The sequence below is a fragment of the Acartia tonsa genome, chromosome 9, assembly GCF_053477335.1.
Source record: "Acartia tonsa isolate MP-2025a chromosome 9, ASM5347733v1, whole genome shotgun sequence".
Lineage (NCBI taxonomy): Eukaryota > Metazoa > Arthropoda > Copepoda > Calanoida > Acartiidae > Acartia > Acartia tonsa.
Window position 1 is genome coordinate 46,549,961 of NC_137268.1, and position 18,725 is coordinate 46,568,685.

Sequence of the window (18,725 nt, forward strand, 5' to 3'; positions counted from 1 at the left end):
ATTATTGGGGTAAAATATTGGGTTAGTCAATAATTACCCCAAGTTTTGTTATCTTTAATAAAAAAACGGCTTAGAATAGCAAAGCCCATTAGGTTCAGCGGTTTTGAGATCTTAAGCTTCATACAGACAGACAGGCGGACATAGAAGATTCAGAGATAAAAATGATAAAATCAAACAATTCTCCCTCAAAGGTGCTTGACTGCTGCTAGGATGATAGGGTGGGGATTGATAGGGGGTTGGTGGGGGTGATGATCTACTTGGTATGGGAGGTGGTGGACCAGATTCTAAAAGAACAATATTAGTTTTTTTAAAAAAAGATATGCCTTTATTTCTATTAAAAGAAAAATTAACTTATTCTGATGAAAAAAACAGTCAAGATACCAAATTACAGACAACCTTTTTAAGGACCGACGATTTTAGAGGTACAATTAATGTTATAATGGAATTGACTAAATTAGCCAATAAAAAGATAGTTATTGTACTGAAAAGTCGGTAAAACGGACATACTGATGTGTCATATTCATGATTATAGAGCTGGACTACTACTACTACTACTAATGTTTATACCTGATTCTGGGGTTGTGTCGGGGGTTAATTCTGTTTGTTTTCTTGTGCCTAGAAGAGATAATAGAATATATTAAGAACAAGGATGAAAACATCTATAACAGCGAAGCTCTAAAACGGTAGGACAAACCAACATTAACACTTGTAGAGTGTATAAGCTGAATATAAATGTATAAGTCTAAACAAAATTAGTTTCAAAAATGTTTAAATACAGGATGCTGTTTAAGGACATACTTACATTTTTAGAACTTGATTAAAAGATGCTAATATGCATAAATTAACGAAAAGAACCAACTGTGACTTATGTACAAATGTACCCTAATATTAGAAAAGCTGCGCTTTAAAAAATAATCCCGACTTACCTACACTTATCATTGGTGGTATGTCATCTTCATTAACTGGTCGGCCCGCCTGGACTGACTTCTCCAGGTCTTGAAGGGTTTTCAGGCCCCTATTTTAGACAAATCATTAAACGCTTATTCAATTTTCAATTGCTTTTCTATTGGATGATTAAATGACTTAATTTAAGAGAAAATTTTAAATAGGAAGCTTCACTATAGTCTATAGGACTGTAGCTGTTTTATGCAAATAACTGGAAATGATGTAAATAATCAAACAATAAATACTGTTAAGCCACATTTAAAGACAATTTCTTTAATGCTTGGTCCCTGGCACAGCGTCTAGCTTTGCTGGTGTCTCCGTTGTGTTTAGCTATAGCCTCCGCTTCTTTGTAAGCACTCTTTCTTTCCTGGATTATGGACAGGAGACTCTGGCCTGATTAGATAATACAGGGTTGCATTATTAATATCAAAAATAAATTGATACATTATTTCTTGGATGTTGCACCAGAATTTCATGTACTGTAATAAAGTGATGATTGCAGCTGGCTAAAATAATGATAAAACACCCCCCCCCCGCGCCGCCCCCTACACCGTCTTTACCCCATCCCCTTTACAACAAATTTTCTCCAGTCAATATATCCACGTATATCCTATACTATATCCATTAAAAAATATAATTAGAGTAGGGGAAGGCCTTGGCCCTAAACAGGCCAACTCATTCATATGAAAATTAAAGGCTTTCAGACAAGGGTCGACAAAGTCAAGACAAAGAGTAGGTTGACTGTTAAATGTAAAAAAGAGATTGGGTCCCCTTAGTTTTTCTTAGTTGAGGGAACTGGAGTTAAAGTTCTAAAAAGACAGCCCCTCGCTAAATAGAGGTTATTAATATTGAGGTTTTAAATGTGCAACCCTGCCTGCATAGATAGGTTCATCATGAATAGGTTGCACTGGTTTCTGGAGAGGGGCAGGGGCCTGGGATCTACCATAAAAACACATTGATTTATTTATTCAACAAAATAGGGAACAGGGTTATTTCTAAAGTATCTTCCAAGTTAGAGACTAGCTGCACGAAATGCATTTGAATTTAAATTAAGTGAACCAAGTATTTTTTTCTAGGTATTCTGTGTAAAACATTAGCATATAAATGAAAGAAGGGGGAGGGCGAATTTTTTTCTTTTCTCGCCCAATTAAACAATTTTGAATCAAATTTTTCTTACCCATAATTATCATATATTCTACAAAAACAAACATTTTATGGTTTAATACTTAGTACCTTTACTCGTTAAAGGCACTTAATGGAAATATCTCTTTCGACTTAACATTTAAATGAGAGAAAACTTCAATGAATGTAACTTTTTAAAGTTTCTAATTGAAATTAGTTGGAAATTATTATATTTTGTTTTTTTAATAAAAAAATTATGTGTCCCTGGGAGCCGGCGGCGTTTGTTCACTTTCCGAATGATCCATCATTTCAAGTTCTGCCAATAAATTTGGATCCTAAAAATGGATAACATTAACAAGGATGACCAAGCTTTTTAATTTTAGGTAAAATGAAGGGGTTTCAAAGGTTTAATCTAGTGTATTGTTTTTAATTTTTAAGGGAAAAAAAAGGTTTTAAAGCAGAGTTGTGGATCCGGATCCGCAAGGATCCGCATCTTTTGAGTCCAAGGATCCGGATCCTGGGATATAAATTTATGGAAAAATCTACCTAAATTTATATAAAATAGTCACTTAAAAAGACATTCTCGTGATGAGAGCCAATCTTTAAGGTTTAGGTTCAGACTTAAAAATTAAAAGTATTTTTAACTTAGAGATTAAGGAATAAATATTTTTTGAAAAATTTGGTGATTTTATTTTTATTGTCAAGGATCCGGATCCGCACTGACCAAATTTGGAGGATCCGGATCCGCATACAATCAATGCGGATCCACAACACTGTTTTAAAGTATGAGTAAGGTAAACACATCTTTTTACCCCCACCCTTGTACTACGTCCATACACATTACACATTGACAACATCCATAAGTAACAAAGCTCATAAATATCGACATGGAGTAGAGGGCTTAAAGCAAGAGTATTTAGTATTAAAAGGAAAATCCTAAAAAGCTGAAAATACAGGGTCATTCAAGAAAAATGATTTTTTTAAAACTTAATTATGCATAGAAAATAAAATAATTATTTAAAATCCTTTGTATATTTGGAAAACCTATTCTGGGACATTTATGTTTCAAATATTTAAAAATGATTATTTCAACAAATTATGCCCTAAAAACCGTTTTTTTTAAAGGCTTTTTTTTCAAAGATGTATGGATTGAAAGGGTGCGAAAAAAATACACAAATCTTTAAAATTCAAATTGCGCGGCATGTGTTAATAGTAGAAAAATTTTGCGCATACCGTTAGATTCGTCATTAGCTCTAGTTTTTGAAAATATAAGTACCGTTTTTGTGCTATTTGTAGTTTAGGAGCTACGTTGAAAAATGTGAGAAAAAGGTTGAAAAGTTTTAAGTAATTGGAACATTTTATCACGTAGCTCCTATACCATACGCACCACAGGAATGGTTTTTATATATTAAAAAACTAGAGCTTATGGCGATTCTAACGATATGCATAACATTTTTCTACTATTAACACAAGCTGCACAATTTGAATTTCAAAAAGTTGGGCATTTTTTAAAAACCTTAAATTAGTAAATCTTCGAAAAAAGGCCTTTGGAAAAACAGGTTTTTTGGGCATATTTTGTTGAAATAATCATTTTTAAATATTTGAAACATAAATGTCCCAGAATAGGTTTTCCAAATATACAAAGGATTTTAAAGGATTATTTTATTTTCTATGCATAATTAAGTTTTTTTTAAAATCATTTCTCTTGAATGACCCTGTATAAACACAGCTTCTAAAGAGGTAGGTATTAAAAAGATTAGTTAATATTAACACATAACTTAGGTACCTATTTCTTTTATTTTTGTCAACAAGTTGGAGAAATAATTTTTTTTCTTTTAATATATTGATAAACAATATACCTATTCAGGTATTTAACTGTTTAAAATAAGATTAGTACTATTTTCAGAGTGGCTTCGAAACCGAATAATATCCGCTGAATCCGGTTCTCAGCTATAGTGAAAAATCATGTATAGCATCATATTCATACAATTTTCAGCAAATATCAAAATAAAAATCATAAAATTAATACCCGTTTTGTTAGCCCGGACCACCATCAGGGCTAACAAAACTGGTTTTAATATAAATTTCTCTCCCATTTTTCAATTTTGTTACACTAACGGTTGAGTAAGGAAAACACTAGGTACCTCTGTGTCGGATAGATCTTCATCATCATAGTCTTTCATACATTCAGCCACCATAGCATCGAGATTTGGACCACTCGGAGCTGGCTTCTTTGCTCTAGTTAACAGTTTTATAACAAATCATACGTAATAAAAGATAAAGGAGGTTTAATGCAACCATCTCGTAATTAATGCACATATAACACTTAGAATTTGAAATTCGTTATGAAACTTGGCATGAGTAATCCTTGGTAGGTCTATTTTCCTTAAATCGAACAAAAAGTTTGATAAGTAACGGCTAGCGGCTCAGCCGTTTTTTGGCTTTCATATCTTCAGGGGTGTATATTCTGCACAATATTTATTTTTTCCCCGGCTAACAAATTTTTTAATTTTTTTCCCCCCTAGTTTTTTTTTCACCAAGTAGGAGGGGAAATGGAAAAATATTTAAAGATCTCTATATTTTATTTATTTTATCCCTCCTACCACACATTTTTTAGTTTTTTTCACCAAGGAGGGGGGGGGGGGGGGAAATGTTTTAAGTTTTCTTAATTTTTACATTTTTTTCCCTCCAACCACTTATTTTAAATCCCCCCCCCCCCCCCTGAGCAGGGGATTCCATGTAGAATATACACCCCTGCATATCTTTCATAAATTCAGCTACAATGGCGTCTAGATTGGGCTCACTAATCGCTTTACAAAATGAAAAGTTGTGTAGTTAATATGTTCCTACCTAGGTAATACAGAAAAAATATAAGTGGATATGTATGGAACTAAAGCTGTTAGGTATAGGTGTAATTTCGTAGAATTTTTCAATTACCTACCTACCCAAAGTAATTTCATCTGCCATAACCACGTCCACCTCCCATCTTTTATATTTTATTAACTTGAGGGTCCCGATACCTTTGGGGCTTGTCGTCAAAACTTTGCATAAACTAACTTTACCTTCATTGACGTCATAAATGTTTTTTTTTATGTACAAACAGTTCGTTTTTTAATGCTTCATGCTAGGTTGAAAACCAAAAAAAAAGATTGAATGTTATAAACTCCTGCCTAGGTTTACTTTTGCCGCCTCCGCCGCTCATCAAAGCCGCCAGTTCCGCCTCCAAATCTGCATCCGCCTGTCCACATAAATAACTATAGATCAAAAGCAGGTAGCTATTTTAGATTCATCAGAGCAACTAATGCTTGAGTGTATCAAAACCCAAGGGCTAATTTTTAATGCTATACATGAGCGTTATATAATTCAATGGAATGTTAACCTTTAATAATAATTTGTATTTCATGGAAGCTTTCCAAGGGTTCCGGTCTTATTCAAACATTTATATAGTTTTAGGCTATTTACAACGTTAAATCCTCCAAAACAAAGCAAGATTATTTTTTCTATAGTTTTCCTGTCCGCCATCATCGTCGAGCATATCATCCAGATTTCCAAGATCATCCACTCCTTTCAAAATAATCATATTAAATATTAACAAGCGTTTATAAGAATAGTAAGAAAGTATTATTATATCGATTAAGTATCCTAAAAATCCTTATTTGGTTTCTAAGAAGTAGGTAGGTATGAAAAAGACAAATTAAAAAAAAAACTTTCATCCATTTGCTAGACCTCGAATATTTCAAAATTGTGTCATTTTTTTTACTTTCAAAATAATCAAATAAAAGGCTTTGCAGAAAAAAAATCGAGCACTAAGCTCCTTCAAATTAGAGAAAAATAGAAAATAAGGGAGATTAATTTTTCCTCTAGATCTATTCCCTGATATGGCCAAATCCCACCTAAAGTGATAAAGAAATGAAAAACTATGCCCATGTATATTACTATATTCACTTTATTTCAAAAGGAGTATGTAGAGTTTCTTTTCTCTACTAAAAAATTTTTGAGGTAAACTTCAAAAATTCTTTTTACTGTGGCAAGAATCAGCATAGATAAGTCTCGAACCTGGAACGTCCATCAGTCCAAACTGAGCCAGACCGCCTCCAGGAGCCCTTTTAGGACGCTCAGCCTTGGTCTTATCTTTGCCTTTTCGACCACCGAACATTTTTCATATATTTTTAGAACATCTATTTATGTAGTAAATCTGAAATAATAGTTTGAAATTATGATACAAAAGGATTGTTTTGGTTAGAGATAGTCAAATTGAAGTGGGTTAGTCGTTAAATCATATAAAACTTTAGAGTATACAAGTAGAAAATAAAACAGGGATCTTAATGGATAAAACAACGAACAATAAATTAATCAGAAATAAAATCACCCCTTCTATATTTTTGAGCCAACGTATAATAGCGTGGTTATAAAAATTTGGGTACCAGAATAATTTAAAGTCAAATATCCCAAAATATAAACAAAAAAATTAGATGTTAAAATAGTTTTCTCTATCTAAAGCTAAAGGTTTCAGGGACAAAGAAAATACAAAAGAATAAGACAACATAAAAGTTTTAAAATATATATAACTAGTTTTTGTGCGTTTTTTATTTATATTTAAATTAGTCTATAATTATGATTATGGTGAGTTATAGTCAAATATACAAATAAATGCTAATTTAATAACAAAAGATGAGTCAATGATAGATAAAATTAATCCTACACCAATGAAGAGAAAGTAATTCTGCAATTATTCAGCTTAAAGATGGTAGGATTATTTTAACATTCATTTCCCAATCTCTGCTAATTGAGTTCCAAATTTTTTTTCATAGGTAAATAACTAGTCAAGTCGATACACAACAAAAATATCTATATAATATTTTAAGGTACTTTATTACAGAAAGCGTTTTGATTCATACAAAAAGCGTATTATGTTTTCTTCTTCAGGTAGTATTAAGCATATTTTTATTTTCTTAAGAGATCTTAAGTAAGAGTAACTTTTCTTTACCCAATATATCAACTAATGGGCTATTTTTTCTCTTTTTAAAGTCATATAAAATTAGCTGCTGATTTAAAAGATCAGATTCAGTCTTTACAATATTTTACAATAAAACAAAAATAATATCAAGTAAAAACATTTAAAAATCAGGCAAATAACAATTCAACATAAAAAATATTTTGGATAATAGTACAATGTCAATAAGATATTGATTTTAATTAAAATATTAAGTTGGACTTTTGTTTAATGCTCAGAAAATCACAGATGTAAAAAAATGTTTTAATATAAAATAAAAAGATTGTGAAATTAGATTTTTAAAAGTGCTATTATATTGTAATCAGGATAACATGCAAGTTAAAGGCCTAAAAACTAAAATTCATAAGAATATGTCAAATAAAGATGCATAAATCTTCTAACACGCATAAACTTATGTAATATCTGCCAAGTAAAAATCGCATAAGCCCTGATTAATTATTATTACTATGTATATGAATTAATGATTTTGTTATTGTCTTGTGCTTGACACAGCTGTCATTTTAAGAACTTCTTCACAGACCTTCTTGTAGCACCAGGCATCTCCTTTCAATCTCTTTCTACGGATTCCAACAACGTTCAGGTTAGGAATTCTACAAACCTATTAAAAATAATCAAAATCAAACAAATTAAACTTCTTTGATTTCTTTTCTAAAACATTTATGAATGATCAAGCTTTTTGAAGGGGGATAGGTAAATCAACTTTGTTAGGGGTGGAAAGAGTTACCCCCCCCCCCCCCCCTAATAAAAAGGAGTGCAATTTTGTAAAGGGACCGAACGGTGGGTGGGTGGGAGGGGATTATTTTAGCCTTTTAGGTATCTATTTCTCTATTATTTTGGCCAGTCTTTATCAATATTTAACTCGCTGTATCTGTCTAATCTAGTCAAATCTTGAGTGTTAAGACAGTAGACGATAAACTAATATACATCCGCAATGATTATCAACATAATTACCTCTTTAGTAGATGAAATAAAAGTACCCAAAGATAGAAGAAAATCTACATATAATACCTCTAACTCGAAGGAAAGCTTGGCTGTTCCGCTTGGATCAATAATCTTTCCTCTCAGTATATATCCCTTCTGCTGACATTGGATTCCTAAAAGTACAGAGAACAACTTTAGAAACAGAATAAGTACATAGTTCATTCAGTGGTTGATAAGGTAACTGTTTTAAATAAAGGTATCAGAAATTAATATAATTGTGACATGATCAATGATCATGATATCATAATATATTCTTTATTTTTAAAATGTACCTAGTAAGCAATTTATATCTATAATATAGGCATTTTTTAAGATGACCCAGTATAAGTACCACTACACTGTACTACAAATACACACCTTCACTTAATGTGAAAGCAAATTGAAACCAACAATTTCCTTCTTTGTATAAGTATGATACAATGGTATTTTTTCACAAAATGTCTAACGAGCCCAAACCCCTCTTTACTCTGTATGTAGGATAAGAAAGCAGAAAAATAGCTTATAAACATATCATGACTTAAGTCGAGATAGTTGCATTAACCCCCCCCCCCTCTTAAATAACTAATGAAAGTTTAAGGCTAGCTATGCCAAAAGGTTACCTTTGCACATGAGTGCCTTTGTGAGGTCACTCAAGACCTGGTCAGGATTATGACTGGCCGTGGTGGACACATTGCACAGCGCCTTCCCACTCACAACAACTGGACCATTGTCGGAGCTGTTGGCGCGTTTACGCGGGGTTAGCATGTTTTTCATCTTGTTCAACCCACTCTCAATGCTACCAAACACCTAGGTAAATAACAAAATATTGATATTCTATAACTACATTATACGGCCCTAGATGCCTCTTGGGGCACTTGAAGAAAAGGGGGAGTTATTGGGTTGATTTATCTTGGAAGGCTGAAGGTATCCCTTCCCCCCAAAAATAATAGTTATAGACCTTCCGTGTACCTATAAGCTTGTTTCTCTGTAATGGAGAACCATAAAAGTCGAGTAAAGAGTGTAAAGACACAAAGACAGGCATCCGTATATTTTTTTAAAGGATTGAAAATCAGTTCCAAAAGCATGGGAAAGGGTCCATCAATTCGAGTTATTCTTATAAGTTATAAGTATGGAATATGATATCAACACTTCATTAAATCTTTAAGCCTTTAGGTAAATAAAATATTTTAAACCTTTGCAAGTTTTAAACAGGTTTTTCATATAGTCTATAAAGAATACAATAGGCGTTTAATTTTAAGTCTAAAACCTGCGTTTAACAATCAAACAAAAGAAAAACTAACCTTTTTAGAGCTCTTGGGTGTTACAGGTCCCGCGCTTCCGTTGCTACTATTACTGTTGTGTGCGTGCAGAGGTGGTCGGCTGGGGGTCGCGAACACGCTACCCTTAGGGGTGACACTCAAATCGTTCATACCTGAAAAAAAATATTTTCAAGCTTTAGGCAGATTTGCTAAATGTACCATCAAAGGAACTTAACGAAAATTACATAAGTAGCGGAGCACAAATAAAATCATTAAATGACAATCAAACAAAGTAAATTACAGAGTAACTGTTTAGTGGTCATAAAAGAAGAAAACACAATAAATATGATAGAAAAATCACGAAACCTTCATAAAAAAAAGATATATTTTTGATTTAATTTGTCTTTTGGTGCATAACTGACGGACTGCTTTCCTGCATTTCTACCGAAGTTGATGAAAAACATTTCTAAAAATATTTTAAACTTTTTATTTAAGAATAATCAAAAGGCCTAATCTAATCACCCACGTGCCACCAAAACACACACTGAGACATCCTTTTTTATCTTTTTGTGAAATGGATTAAATAATAGAGCATAGACTACCTGAATCCATGGACTTTGATGGGGACAAAACAGGTGTAATCATCATATCTGGCGCATTCTTCTTTGACCGCTGCCGGCGGATGGGCGTCTCCAGGGGGGTGGCAAAGTTTTCTTTGTCATCTATCAGCTGTTGTTGCTGCTGTTGGTCCTTGACAGCCTTCTTGTGGGGGATGTGGTAACGTTCGCTGGCACGATTGCGGTTGTTGGTTCCTAGGAAAAGATATGTTTTTCTCGTATTCATTCGAATCCGGTGGATAGGAACCGGTTCTCATCCATACGAAAAAACTATGTCTAGCATCGTATTATATCCAGCTTTCTACGAATATAAAAATGTACAATCATAAGATTAAAACCAGTTGTTTTAGCCCGTGCCTTCGGCATCTCGGGGCTAAAAAACTGGTTTTAATCTTATATTTGTACATTCTATATCCGCGGAAAGCTGTTTATAATACGATGCGAGAAATAACTATTAAGCATCTTTAAACCGTAAAACAAATGTTAAGAAACATCCTTAAATAAAGTTTCTTTCCCTACCTCCATTTACATTTCTTTCTCTAAATATATGCAATAAAAACAGGGTTGATATAACCTCTTATCTTGACTTTCTCTTCCCAATTTATAATTGAAAGTTACAACCATAACATCAAAATATTTTTTGTAGAAACTTCTTATCTTCCAAATCTTTATTCTATTTTTAAAACTGTTTCTTTCCCTGATCTCCTAATAGTTTAATTTCCCCTTTATTTCAAACTGCGCAAACACTTTAATTTTACCTGTGCTACGTTCAAATGGAACTGCAAGGTCCTCGTTCTGGTGACTAGCTGGCTCCCTGCGGTCAGCCTGTCCCTGGTCCTGCTGATGCTCTTGCATACGAGCTACGTTCTCTTTTCGACCTGGATGCAAAATTAACGTCAAAAAATTGGTTAAGTTACGTAACATTTTATATGTAAACATACATCCTACTACTTAAGCAGATGGACTTCTAATTACTGTATAACTATAGAACGATAGGATATTATTATATAATATGGAGAAAAAAATGGATAATATAATATGGCAAAGGATCAGGACAATATAAAAATTGTCTTGGAAGTTTCTAGGGCCATACAATTGACGAGAAAACTTTATGAATTATTGAAAAAGACATGATTAAAAAGAAAACAATGTTTTAGGACGGGGATTTTCTTCTCTATGGAGTTTGAAAGTACCCTCCTTCAAAATAACCTTTCATGGACTCAAAAGAGAATCATACCTATCCATATCTTCCCTAAAGATAGACAAACATCATGTTACTTTTATATAATGATTTACCTGGTGGTGTGCCAATGCCCAACAGAGCAGCATTATCTAGTCCGCCTTCCAGAGAAGTGTGAAGACCTCGAGGTGAGTTTGCTAGGCCGTTCTAATAACATATCATTTTGTGTGTCAATTTATTGATTTTTTGTTGATTTCCTATTTTATAACTATAGTCTGTCTGTCCTACAATTACTTTAAGTTAATTTTATAAATGCAATTTAGCAGTTTAATGTTGTAAATAAAAATATATAATCTTGTCTTAAAAAAAAAATTCTGAATATATAATCTGCCGCTAAAATGAACCAATCACATGCCCCATGTGTCAATCGACATTCAATAATAGGATGTTATTTTAAAGATGAAGCAGTTGATTGGTTCATTTTAGCGGCAATTTTAGAAATTTGAAAATTCAAAAGTTTGTTGTCGCTTTTTGCTGTTTTGCCATAAAAATTAAAAATAAGTTTATTAATCTTGATTTTATATTTTTTGCAATAAATTAGAAAGGGGAAAGGGTAATGAGATATTTTAATACAAAATTTTGATATCCCTGTTGATTAGCTTCTGAAAGGATGCTCCTCTTGGCCTGTGGTGTTGAAACTCTACAAAATATGTTTTATTTTTCATTGTTGCTAAAAACGAAACTAAAAAATGAAACTACCTACCGATGTAATCACCAATTTTTTGTTTCTTTATTCAATTTTAAAATGATTTTTTTAGTAACCTGCTTTACATAATTAAGAAAGACATCTAACAAAAGAAAATTGGTTCGTTTTCCTATTTGGCTTGGAATCCAATTAATTCCAGTTTTGTCCACATACAGAAATAAACATAATTTCTCTTAACAGAAACTATCTAAGAACAATGCGATAAATATGTGTATTCCTCTTAACGTAATAATCCAAGATTCTAACTTGCATTATTATCTTAGGATGCTTGGATCCGCTTCACTGCAGCATGAAGATTTAATGAGTATTTACAATTAAGAAAATCAAAGCCAAAACATCCAACCTATTATATATTATTTTATCGAGATTATCTTAAAGACATTTTAGTGATTTTAATTAATTTTAATCCATTTTATCAATCTTATGATTTTATCCATAAAGTATAATAATAAGGCATCCCATTTCTAAATCATAATAAGAAGGACATTTTTAATTAATTATGAATTTAAACTAATCACTGGAGCCTCTGTTAGCCTGTACCATAAAACCTTGTACTCAATTATTGTGATTTGTGATTGAAGCTAATAGCAATGTTTTTGTACACAAAGTTTTGTGTTACACGTGTACAGGGCTCCAGTTCTTTAATCCATTCAGATAAGGATGTATGCCATGGAGTAATTTGGGCGCTTAAAGTTAGACTACAACATTTGTTTCATCTGTGGAGTTTGTACCTGGCAACTGGACTAAAACAACAAGGCCTCCAGCCGGAGGTCTCTGTCTACCTAGCCCACCAACATTGCTAGGCAATAAGCCTCACAACACAGGTGTGTGTGTTTACGTAAGAATTAGGTTTTTATCAGGCTAGAAAATTTGCTTACCTGTCCATGAGAAGGTCTGGCAGTGGTTTTAATTCTGGATGCTGATGGTGAGCAGCCAACAAGGCTGGATTGGGCGGCAGGATATGACAATCTTTTCCTGTCTGCTTCCTATGAAATAATCTTTAGAAGTTGTCTGTCTTTATGTCCAGTAAACTTTTCAGAATAGCTTACTTTTTTCTAACAATGCATTTTTTCAATTGTCGGGGGAAAGGTTCGACAAGGACACTAGAACAAAATAATATTTACTAAGATAATTTCAATGTTATAAAATTTAAGCGGTATGGGGATCCTGAAAATAATGTGTTCAGCAGGTACATCTAAAAATATCCATGAAAGCTAAAATATTGACACTTAATTTTAAATTGGAGTGGAATATCAATATTATATGTTATCCCTTATCCATTTCCTGTTTACCTATTAAGAAGAATAAGGTAGGTAGCGGTGTGTGTTTCATACCCCCATCTGAGTAATCTTACCTATTAAGAAGAATAAGGTAGGTAGCGGTGTGTGTTTCATAACCCATCTGAGTAATCTTACCTATTAAGAAGAATAAGGTAGGTAGCGGTGTGTGTTTCATACCCCCATCTAAGTAATCTCTCGGCCTCCGCCTGTCTGCTGACGCCAAAATGTTCCGCCATGACGCCGACTATCTCCTCATCTAAGGCACTAGTTCTGTATCTAAACAATGAATTAACATTTTTAGTACATAGCAAAATGCCCTTTTATCCAACAAAATCCTGTTTTTGAGATAAGACAGCTGAAATATTCTGTGAAAATATCCACAGCCAATGTTTATCTAGTATATGACTTACTTTTTCCGTTGGTCTGTCAGTTATGTTAAACGAGACTATCTTATATAGAGAGGTTTTGTAATTTTCTATTTGTTTATTATCACATTAATAAGCATCAAAAATACACTTTTCTTCTTCATAAAGATTGTTTATTATACAGTGGGATGCTTTCAAGGTGACTGATTTTTCTCGCATCGATGTCACTTTCGCCCTTCTGATAGGAGCTGGATGAGTGATAGACCCTAAGTCCTCCAAAGTTTTCTCTTTGTTATGTCAATATCTTTCTATAAAGACATTAACATCCAAGATTGGTCTATTGTAGCTCCCCTGGTGACTCGGCAAGATCAAATCTTGGATGTATTTAGCTTTCGGTCACCTTGCATATTTATGTTTATAAAAAATACCTGGACTGCCATTTCACTGGTTTTTCATGTCCATCCATGATCCAGGGATGGGTCAACAGCTGTTTCACTGTTATTCTTTTCTTAGGATCAACCTAAAGAAATAAGTTTATACATATAAAGTAGCAAGTTTGTTTTTTCTAAAGTATCAAGTCTTTAATCACTAAACAGATTGAGTTCTCTTCTTTAAGGAAGCTTCACATAATTCAAGGGATGTTTTTCTGTGGATGTGTTTATGCACTTTTTCTAGCCACCATTCACCCTTTCTAAAACAGGTCCACTAGATGCTTTTGGCGCAGCAGCTAGTAAGATTACACAATAACAGACAAGAAGCCAAAATTTCAAAGTTAAATTGTTTACTTTTTCATGACATATAGGTAATATTTATGATGTATTACTCAAAAAAGACAAAAAAAACATCTCAAGCAGTGTAACAGTTCAAGAAAAATAATATTTTAGTCTCAGTACAACAAACATTTAAATATTCAAATGGGAAAACCTTTTTTTTAACTTTTACCATACCAGAAATATTTACTTAGTATGTAAGGGAAAAAACAGTGCTTCAAACAAATGGTTAATACAAAAACTTACTTGCAACATCTGACTGAGCAACTGTAGTGACCCCTGCGACAACCAGGGGGGCTTCTCATACACACCAGCCTGGATTTTTCTATACAGCGCAGCAATATTCTCGTCATCAAAGGGTAAAAATCCGCAAAGCAGAGCGTACAGGAGGACACCCATGGACCAGATGTCAGCCTCGCTGCCCAGGTAATTACGGCCTGATACAAGTTCAGGTGCTGCATAAGCAGGACTGCCACAACAGGTCTCTAAAACTGACTCCATGCCACCCTAAGTTATAAAACAAAAATTAAATTGACTTTCAACTGTGAAAATGAAGGAAAAAAATAAGCGAATTAACCCTGTAGAAAATCTTCAAAGTCTAAGCTAAAAAATCTAATTCTTTGGCGAACAAGGATGACAACATCCTTAACAGCGACGCACAAAAAAAAACAAATATATGTGGATATCAGTGACAGGAGAATGCGGCTGAAAGCTGCTTTACAACATTTGGACTGCCATGGATGTCATACACTCTATAATATGATAGAAATGTTGACAAGAAAAGTCGGAGGTTTAGCTGTAATAGGAAGGGAGTAAATCCCATTTCCCCCATGACGGACAGACAACGTGAATTAGAGTAGCTTTGCTACTAAAAACTACTAATGTACGCAAAAACTATATAAAAAATAAATGCTTTTTGCAAATAGTTGAAAAGAAAATCCACAAATACTCACCTTAGGTTTAGCGCAGAGGCCAAAGTCAATAAGTTTTAGATGATTATCCTCATCTATGAGAATATTTTCTGGCTTCAGGTCTCTGTGTGCGTATCCTGAAAGTTTAAATTATAATTAGAACTGGGAAGCCCATTTAAACATGATTAAGTTTCATCAAAACCGATTCCTTTTTAAATGAAAAATTAAGATTACTATCCTTTTATTACAAGACATACAAAGCTCTCTAGAACGTCAAGCTAACATATTTAAAAGCCGATGAAAAAGACGAATATCCAAGAATTAAATTTAAACAGAAACAGATACATACTACTACTTTACAGATAATGCTTCCAATTACTAGATAGAATGATTGGAATTTATTTTCTAATGCAGAAAATACAACAGGTCCACGGAACTATAACACAAACCTTTTGCAGGCCACCATAAAGAGGTCCCAATCCCCAGACCATACAAATGACGAGACATTAATAAATATGTGATACCTGATTCATGGATATAAGCCACGCCAGCAATAATTTGTCTGAAGAACTGTCTAGATTCATCCTCGCACAGTCTGTCTCTGTCCACAATATAGTCGAATAATTCACCGCCAGGACAGTACTCCAGCACCATGTAGATTTTTGTGTCATTTTCTAATACCTTTAAATAAAAAAGTTATTTTACTAAATACATATTATGATTTATGAATTTAGCTATTTAGCTTTGTTGCATACCTGGTGTTTTTCAGGTCTAGCTTGAACTTAATTAAAGGTTTTTTTTTGTAGTTCATACGCAAAATGAGGGAAAATGCCAACGAAGTTGTTTATTAACAACTCAAATAATAACAATTTATTAAATATGTTTTTGTTTAAGCGGAATTATTTATGGACAATCTCATTTAAGAAAAGTAACATCATAAAAAGAAACAATTTAGTGAAGTGTCCACTTTTTACCTGTAACAATTTGCAAATATTCTGGTGGCACAGAATTTTCATGGCAGCAATCTCTAGCCTGATCCTGGGCAAGTCTTCTCCAAGCTGGCGTTTGTCCATGATTTTGATGGCGACCTTCTGCTGTGATAACAGATGGGTGGCCAGTTTAACCTGTATAATGATATTTTATTTTATTTAATTGCTTGAAAAAAGTGACTTCATTGTTTTTGAAGCAAAGCTGCTCTATAATTAGTATTTACATTGTCCGTACATCCATGCGTCACTCTGATTAAAGGGGGGGGGGGTATGTAATCGGCTAGGAACATTAAGAAAACTGCCCATATTCATTAAACATCAACCCGACAAAAACGTACCTTGGCAAATCCACCAGTACCAATGGTTTCATGTAGTTCATAGAGCCCATCCAATATGGCGTGGGCAGGCCCATTATTCCCGCCTTCCGGCATCACTAGGCTCTGGAAAAAAATATACTTTTAGAAAGTGGATGTTTTATGAATATGACAGAGGTCAAATATATCAAAAAATAATTTATTAGAAGCACAGGGCATAAAACGTTGTTTTTAAATAAGTTAAAAAGTTAGGTAATACTTTTTCTCGTATTCATTCGAATCCGGTGGATAGGAACCGGTTCTCATCCATACGAAAAAACTATGTCTAGCATCGTATTATATCCAGCTTTCTACGAATATAGAAATGTACAATCATAAGATTAAAACTAGTTTTTTTAGCCGGTGACTTCGTCACCTCGGGGCTAAAAAAACTAGTTTTAATCTTATAATTGTACATTCTATATCCGCGGAAAGCCGTTTATAATACGATGCGAGAAATAACTATGATCTGTCAAGAAAAATAAAAACAGCTGTTAGTTGAACATAAATAAATCACAGGGTTAATTTTCAATATAGTTACAAATATTATGTTTAATTCATAATACATATGACATTTTTTCTTATCTTTAAAGCTTGATTGCTATTACTAAGCTTAATTAAACAAATAAATTCACCAAATAACACACATGAATACCTACTCAAATAGAGACAAATACTTAGCATTTTAAATCTATTTAAATCTTGTATTGTTTGTTTTGGTTAAACTTTTAGTGTACCTTGAACCATGAAAACCACCAAGAGTCATTTAGATTAAAGTGAGAGGTAGGTTTCTGGTAAAATCCGCAAAAATCTGTGTGTTTTAAGTCTTAAAAATAGTAGTAGAGCGATAATATTCGCTAAATACGTGTATTTCTTATTGAAAAGAACTATAGACAATTTTTTTTTAAGTTAACATAAATTTTTATCGTTCTACTACTGTTTTTAACTTATAACACATAACCTTTACGGATTTAACCAGAAACATACCTCTCCCTTACTCAATATCAAACAATGTTTCTTATATTAATTATTAATGAACAAAAGAGCACTTATTTCCAGGATTTAAGGGAAAGTCAATGAAAGAAAAGATTAATTTCTTTAAAAAAAGGAATATAAAAATTGAATTTTGTTGAAAAAAAGGCACCTAAGGTCAAAAAATAATTTCCATATAATCTTAGAATTTAATTTGGCCGAAATATCACATTACAATTATGACACACATTTATAATATCACTTTTTATTAGTAATCTCATTACATAAAAGTTGGTATCAGTATAAATATCCAATCACAGATTGAAAAACACATTTTATTTGAATTAAAGCTCAGCAACTAAACCATCGTCCGTACTATAAAAAATTACATTGATTTTATAACTAGTTTTGTAGATTTTCTTTATTAAATATTACTCAAGCAGGGTGTCGGAGCCGTTTAATTTTGATGCGGCTCCGGCTCCTACCTTAAAATTAATATATCAATTTTTGTTCATTATTGAATTTGATAAAATAAAATAAATAAAATATTTTGCTTTTATTTGATTAAAGCTATATAAAAGTAGAAGGATGTGTGTCTATTTGTTAAGTAACAATAGTTTTTCAGTTTATTATATGGAAATAGACCGTTGCCAAATTATAATATTAGTTTTAAAAAATCATTTTCAGCTAATCTGGAGCCGGAGCCGTTTTTAACGAAAAATACGGCTCCGGATCCGGCTCCGCCAAAAATGTTGCTGCTTCCGGCTCCGGCTCCGAAACACTGTCCTCAAGAGATATATTACGAAATTCACCTACAGAACCACATTTTAAAAAAACCGTAAGAAAAGCCAAAAGCATGCTGTAATTGTTATCAATCTTAGGAGCATTGCAATAACAATAATAAAAACCATTAAGAATGTCCCATGATGGATGTAAAATATACGTAGATACTACGAGTCTATGACAGGGGAAAAATTGTCGTCACTTTAGGTAGCTAACATTGAAATAACTTATTGGTCAGTTCGTTCATCCAGTAAGAGATTGGGTAAAGGGAGTCGATGGGTGGTAACGTTATTTATCCAACTGCAAGTTTCACATGATTAGAGAGCATGAAAATCTGGTGTAAGATCCATGTAATCATGTATCTATTTATTTCCCAATTTAAACTTACAATTTTGAGAGTAAAAATTTAAGTAAACAATATTATATAAAAATCAATGTA

General features: G+C 32.9%; 4 protein-coding genes across 5 annotated transcripts in view; all 4 read right to left on the reverse strand.

Moving 5' to 3' along the window:
• tex (THO complex 3 homolog tex) overlaps positions 1–18,725 on the reverse strand; it is a 121,908-nt gene that overhangs the window by 31,530 nt on the left and 71,653 nt on the right. The window lies entirely within an intron of this gene.
• LOC145329079 (coiled-coil and C2 domain-containing protein 1-like) lies at positions 97–6,262 on the reverse strand. The gene is made up of 10 exons (XM_080173099.1): positions 6,124–6,262; positions 5,578–5,631; positions 5,238–5,304; positions 4,212–4,305; positions 2,332–2,402; positions 1,820–1,884; positions 1,231–1,338; positions 927–1,013; positions 568–615; positions 97–284 (listed from the first exon to the last, which is right to left on the reverse strand). The coding sequence occupies exons 1-10, from the start codon at positions 6,221–6,223 to the stop codon at positions 112–114; spliced, it is 867 nt and encodes a 288-aa protein (XP_080029225.1). The 5' UTR covers positions 6,224–6,262; the 3' UTR covers positions 97–111.
• Positions 6,262–16,671, reverse strand: LOC145329068 (maternal embryonic leucine zipper kinase-like). Its single transcript, XM_080173087.1, has 16 exons — positions 16,517–16,671; positions 16,164–16,313; positions 15,714–15,870; positions 15,232–15,326; positions 14,525–14,785; positions 13,937–14,028; positions 13,279–13,419; positions 12,742–12,849; positions 11,746–11,797; positions 11,214–11,304; positions 10,676–10,795; positions 9,903–10,112; positions 9,343–9,473; positions 8,662–8,848; positions 8,090–8,175; positions 6,262–7,679 (listed from the first exon to the last, which is right to left on the reverse strand). Exons 1-16 carry the CDS (start codon positions 16,607–16,609, stop codon positions 7,551–7,553), a joined length of 2,103 nt encoding a protein of 700 aa, XP_080029213.1. The 5' UTR covers positions 16,610–16,671; the 3' UTR covers positions 6,262–7,550.
• The window catches only part of LOC145329069 (uncharacterized), a 73,766-nt gene continuing 71,662 nt past the window's right edge, over positions 16,622–18,725 (reverse strand). The window contains exons 19-21 of one of the 2 annotated variants that reach the window (XM_080173089.1): positions 17,676–17,878; positions 16,980–17,232; positions 16,622–16,817 (exon numbers count right to left, since the gene is read on the reverse strand). In XM_080173089.1, the coding sequence (XP_080029215.1) occupies positions 17,848–17,878 (31 nt within the window). In that variant the 3' untranslated portion in view covers positions 16,622–16,817; positions 16,980–17,232; positions 17,676–17,847. Of the gene's footprint in view, positions 16,818–16,979; positions 17,879–18,725 lie in introns of both variants that reach the window. The other variant, XM_080173088.1, reaches the window with a different exon arrangement.

Coding starts and splice junctions, on each gene's coding strand:
- LOC145329079 (XM_080173099.1), bottom strand. CDS start 6,223: ATGTTCGGTGGTCGAAAAGGCAAAGATAAGACCAAGGCTGAGCGTCCT. Junction 4,306..5,237: donor GGCGGCAAAAGTAAACCTAG/GCAGGAGTTTAT, acceptor ACTGTTAACTAG/AGCAAAGAAGCCAGCTCCGA. Junction 1,885..2,331: donor CAAACGCCGCCGGCTCCCAG/GGACACATAATT, acceptor TTTTTATGGTAG/ATCCCAGGCCCCTGCCCCTC.
- LOC145329068 (XM_080173087.1), bottom strand. CDS start 16,609: ATGCCGGAAGGCGGGAATAATGGGCCTGCCCACGCCATATTGGATGGG. Junction 16,314..16,516: donor GTACTGGTGGATTTGCCAAG/GTACGTTTTTGT, acceptor ATCATTATACAG/GTTAAACTGGCCACCCATCT. Junction 13,420..13,936: donor CCAGTGAAATGGCAGTCCAG/GTATTTTTTATA, acceptor TTCATTGTTTAG/ATACAGAACTAGTGCCTTAG.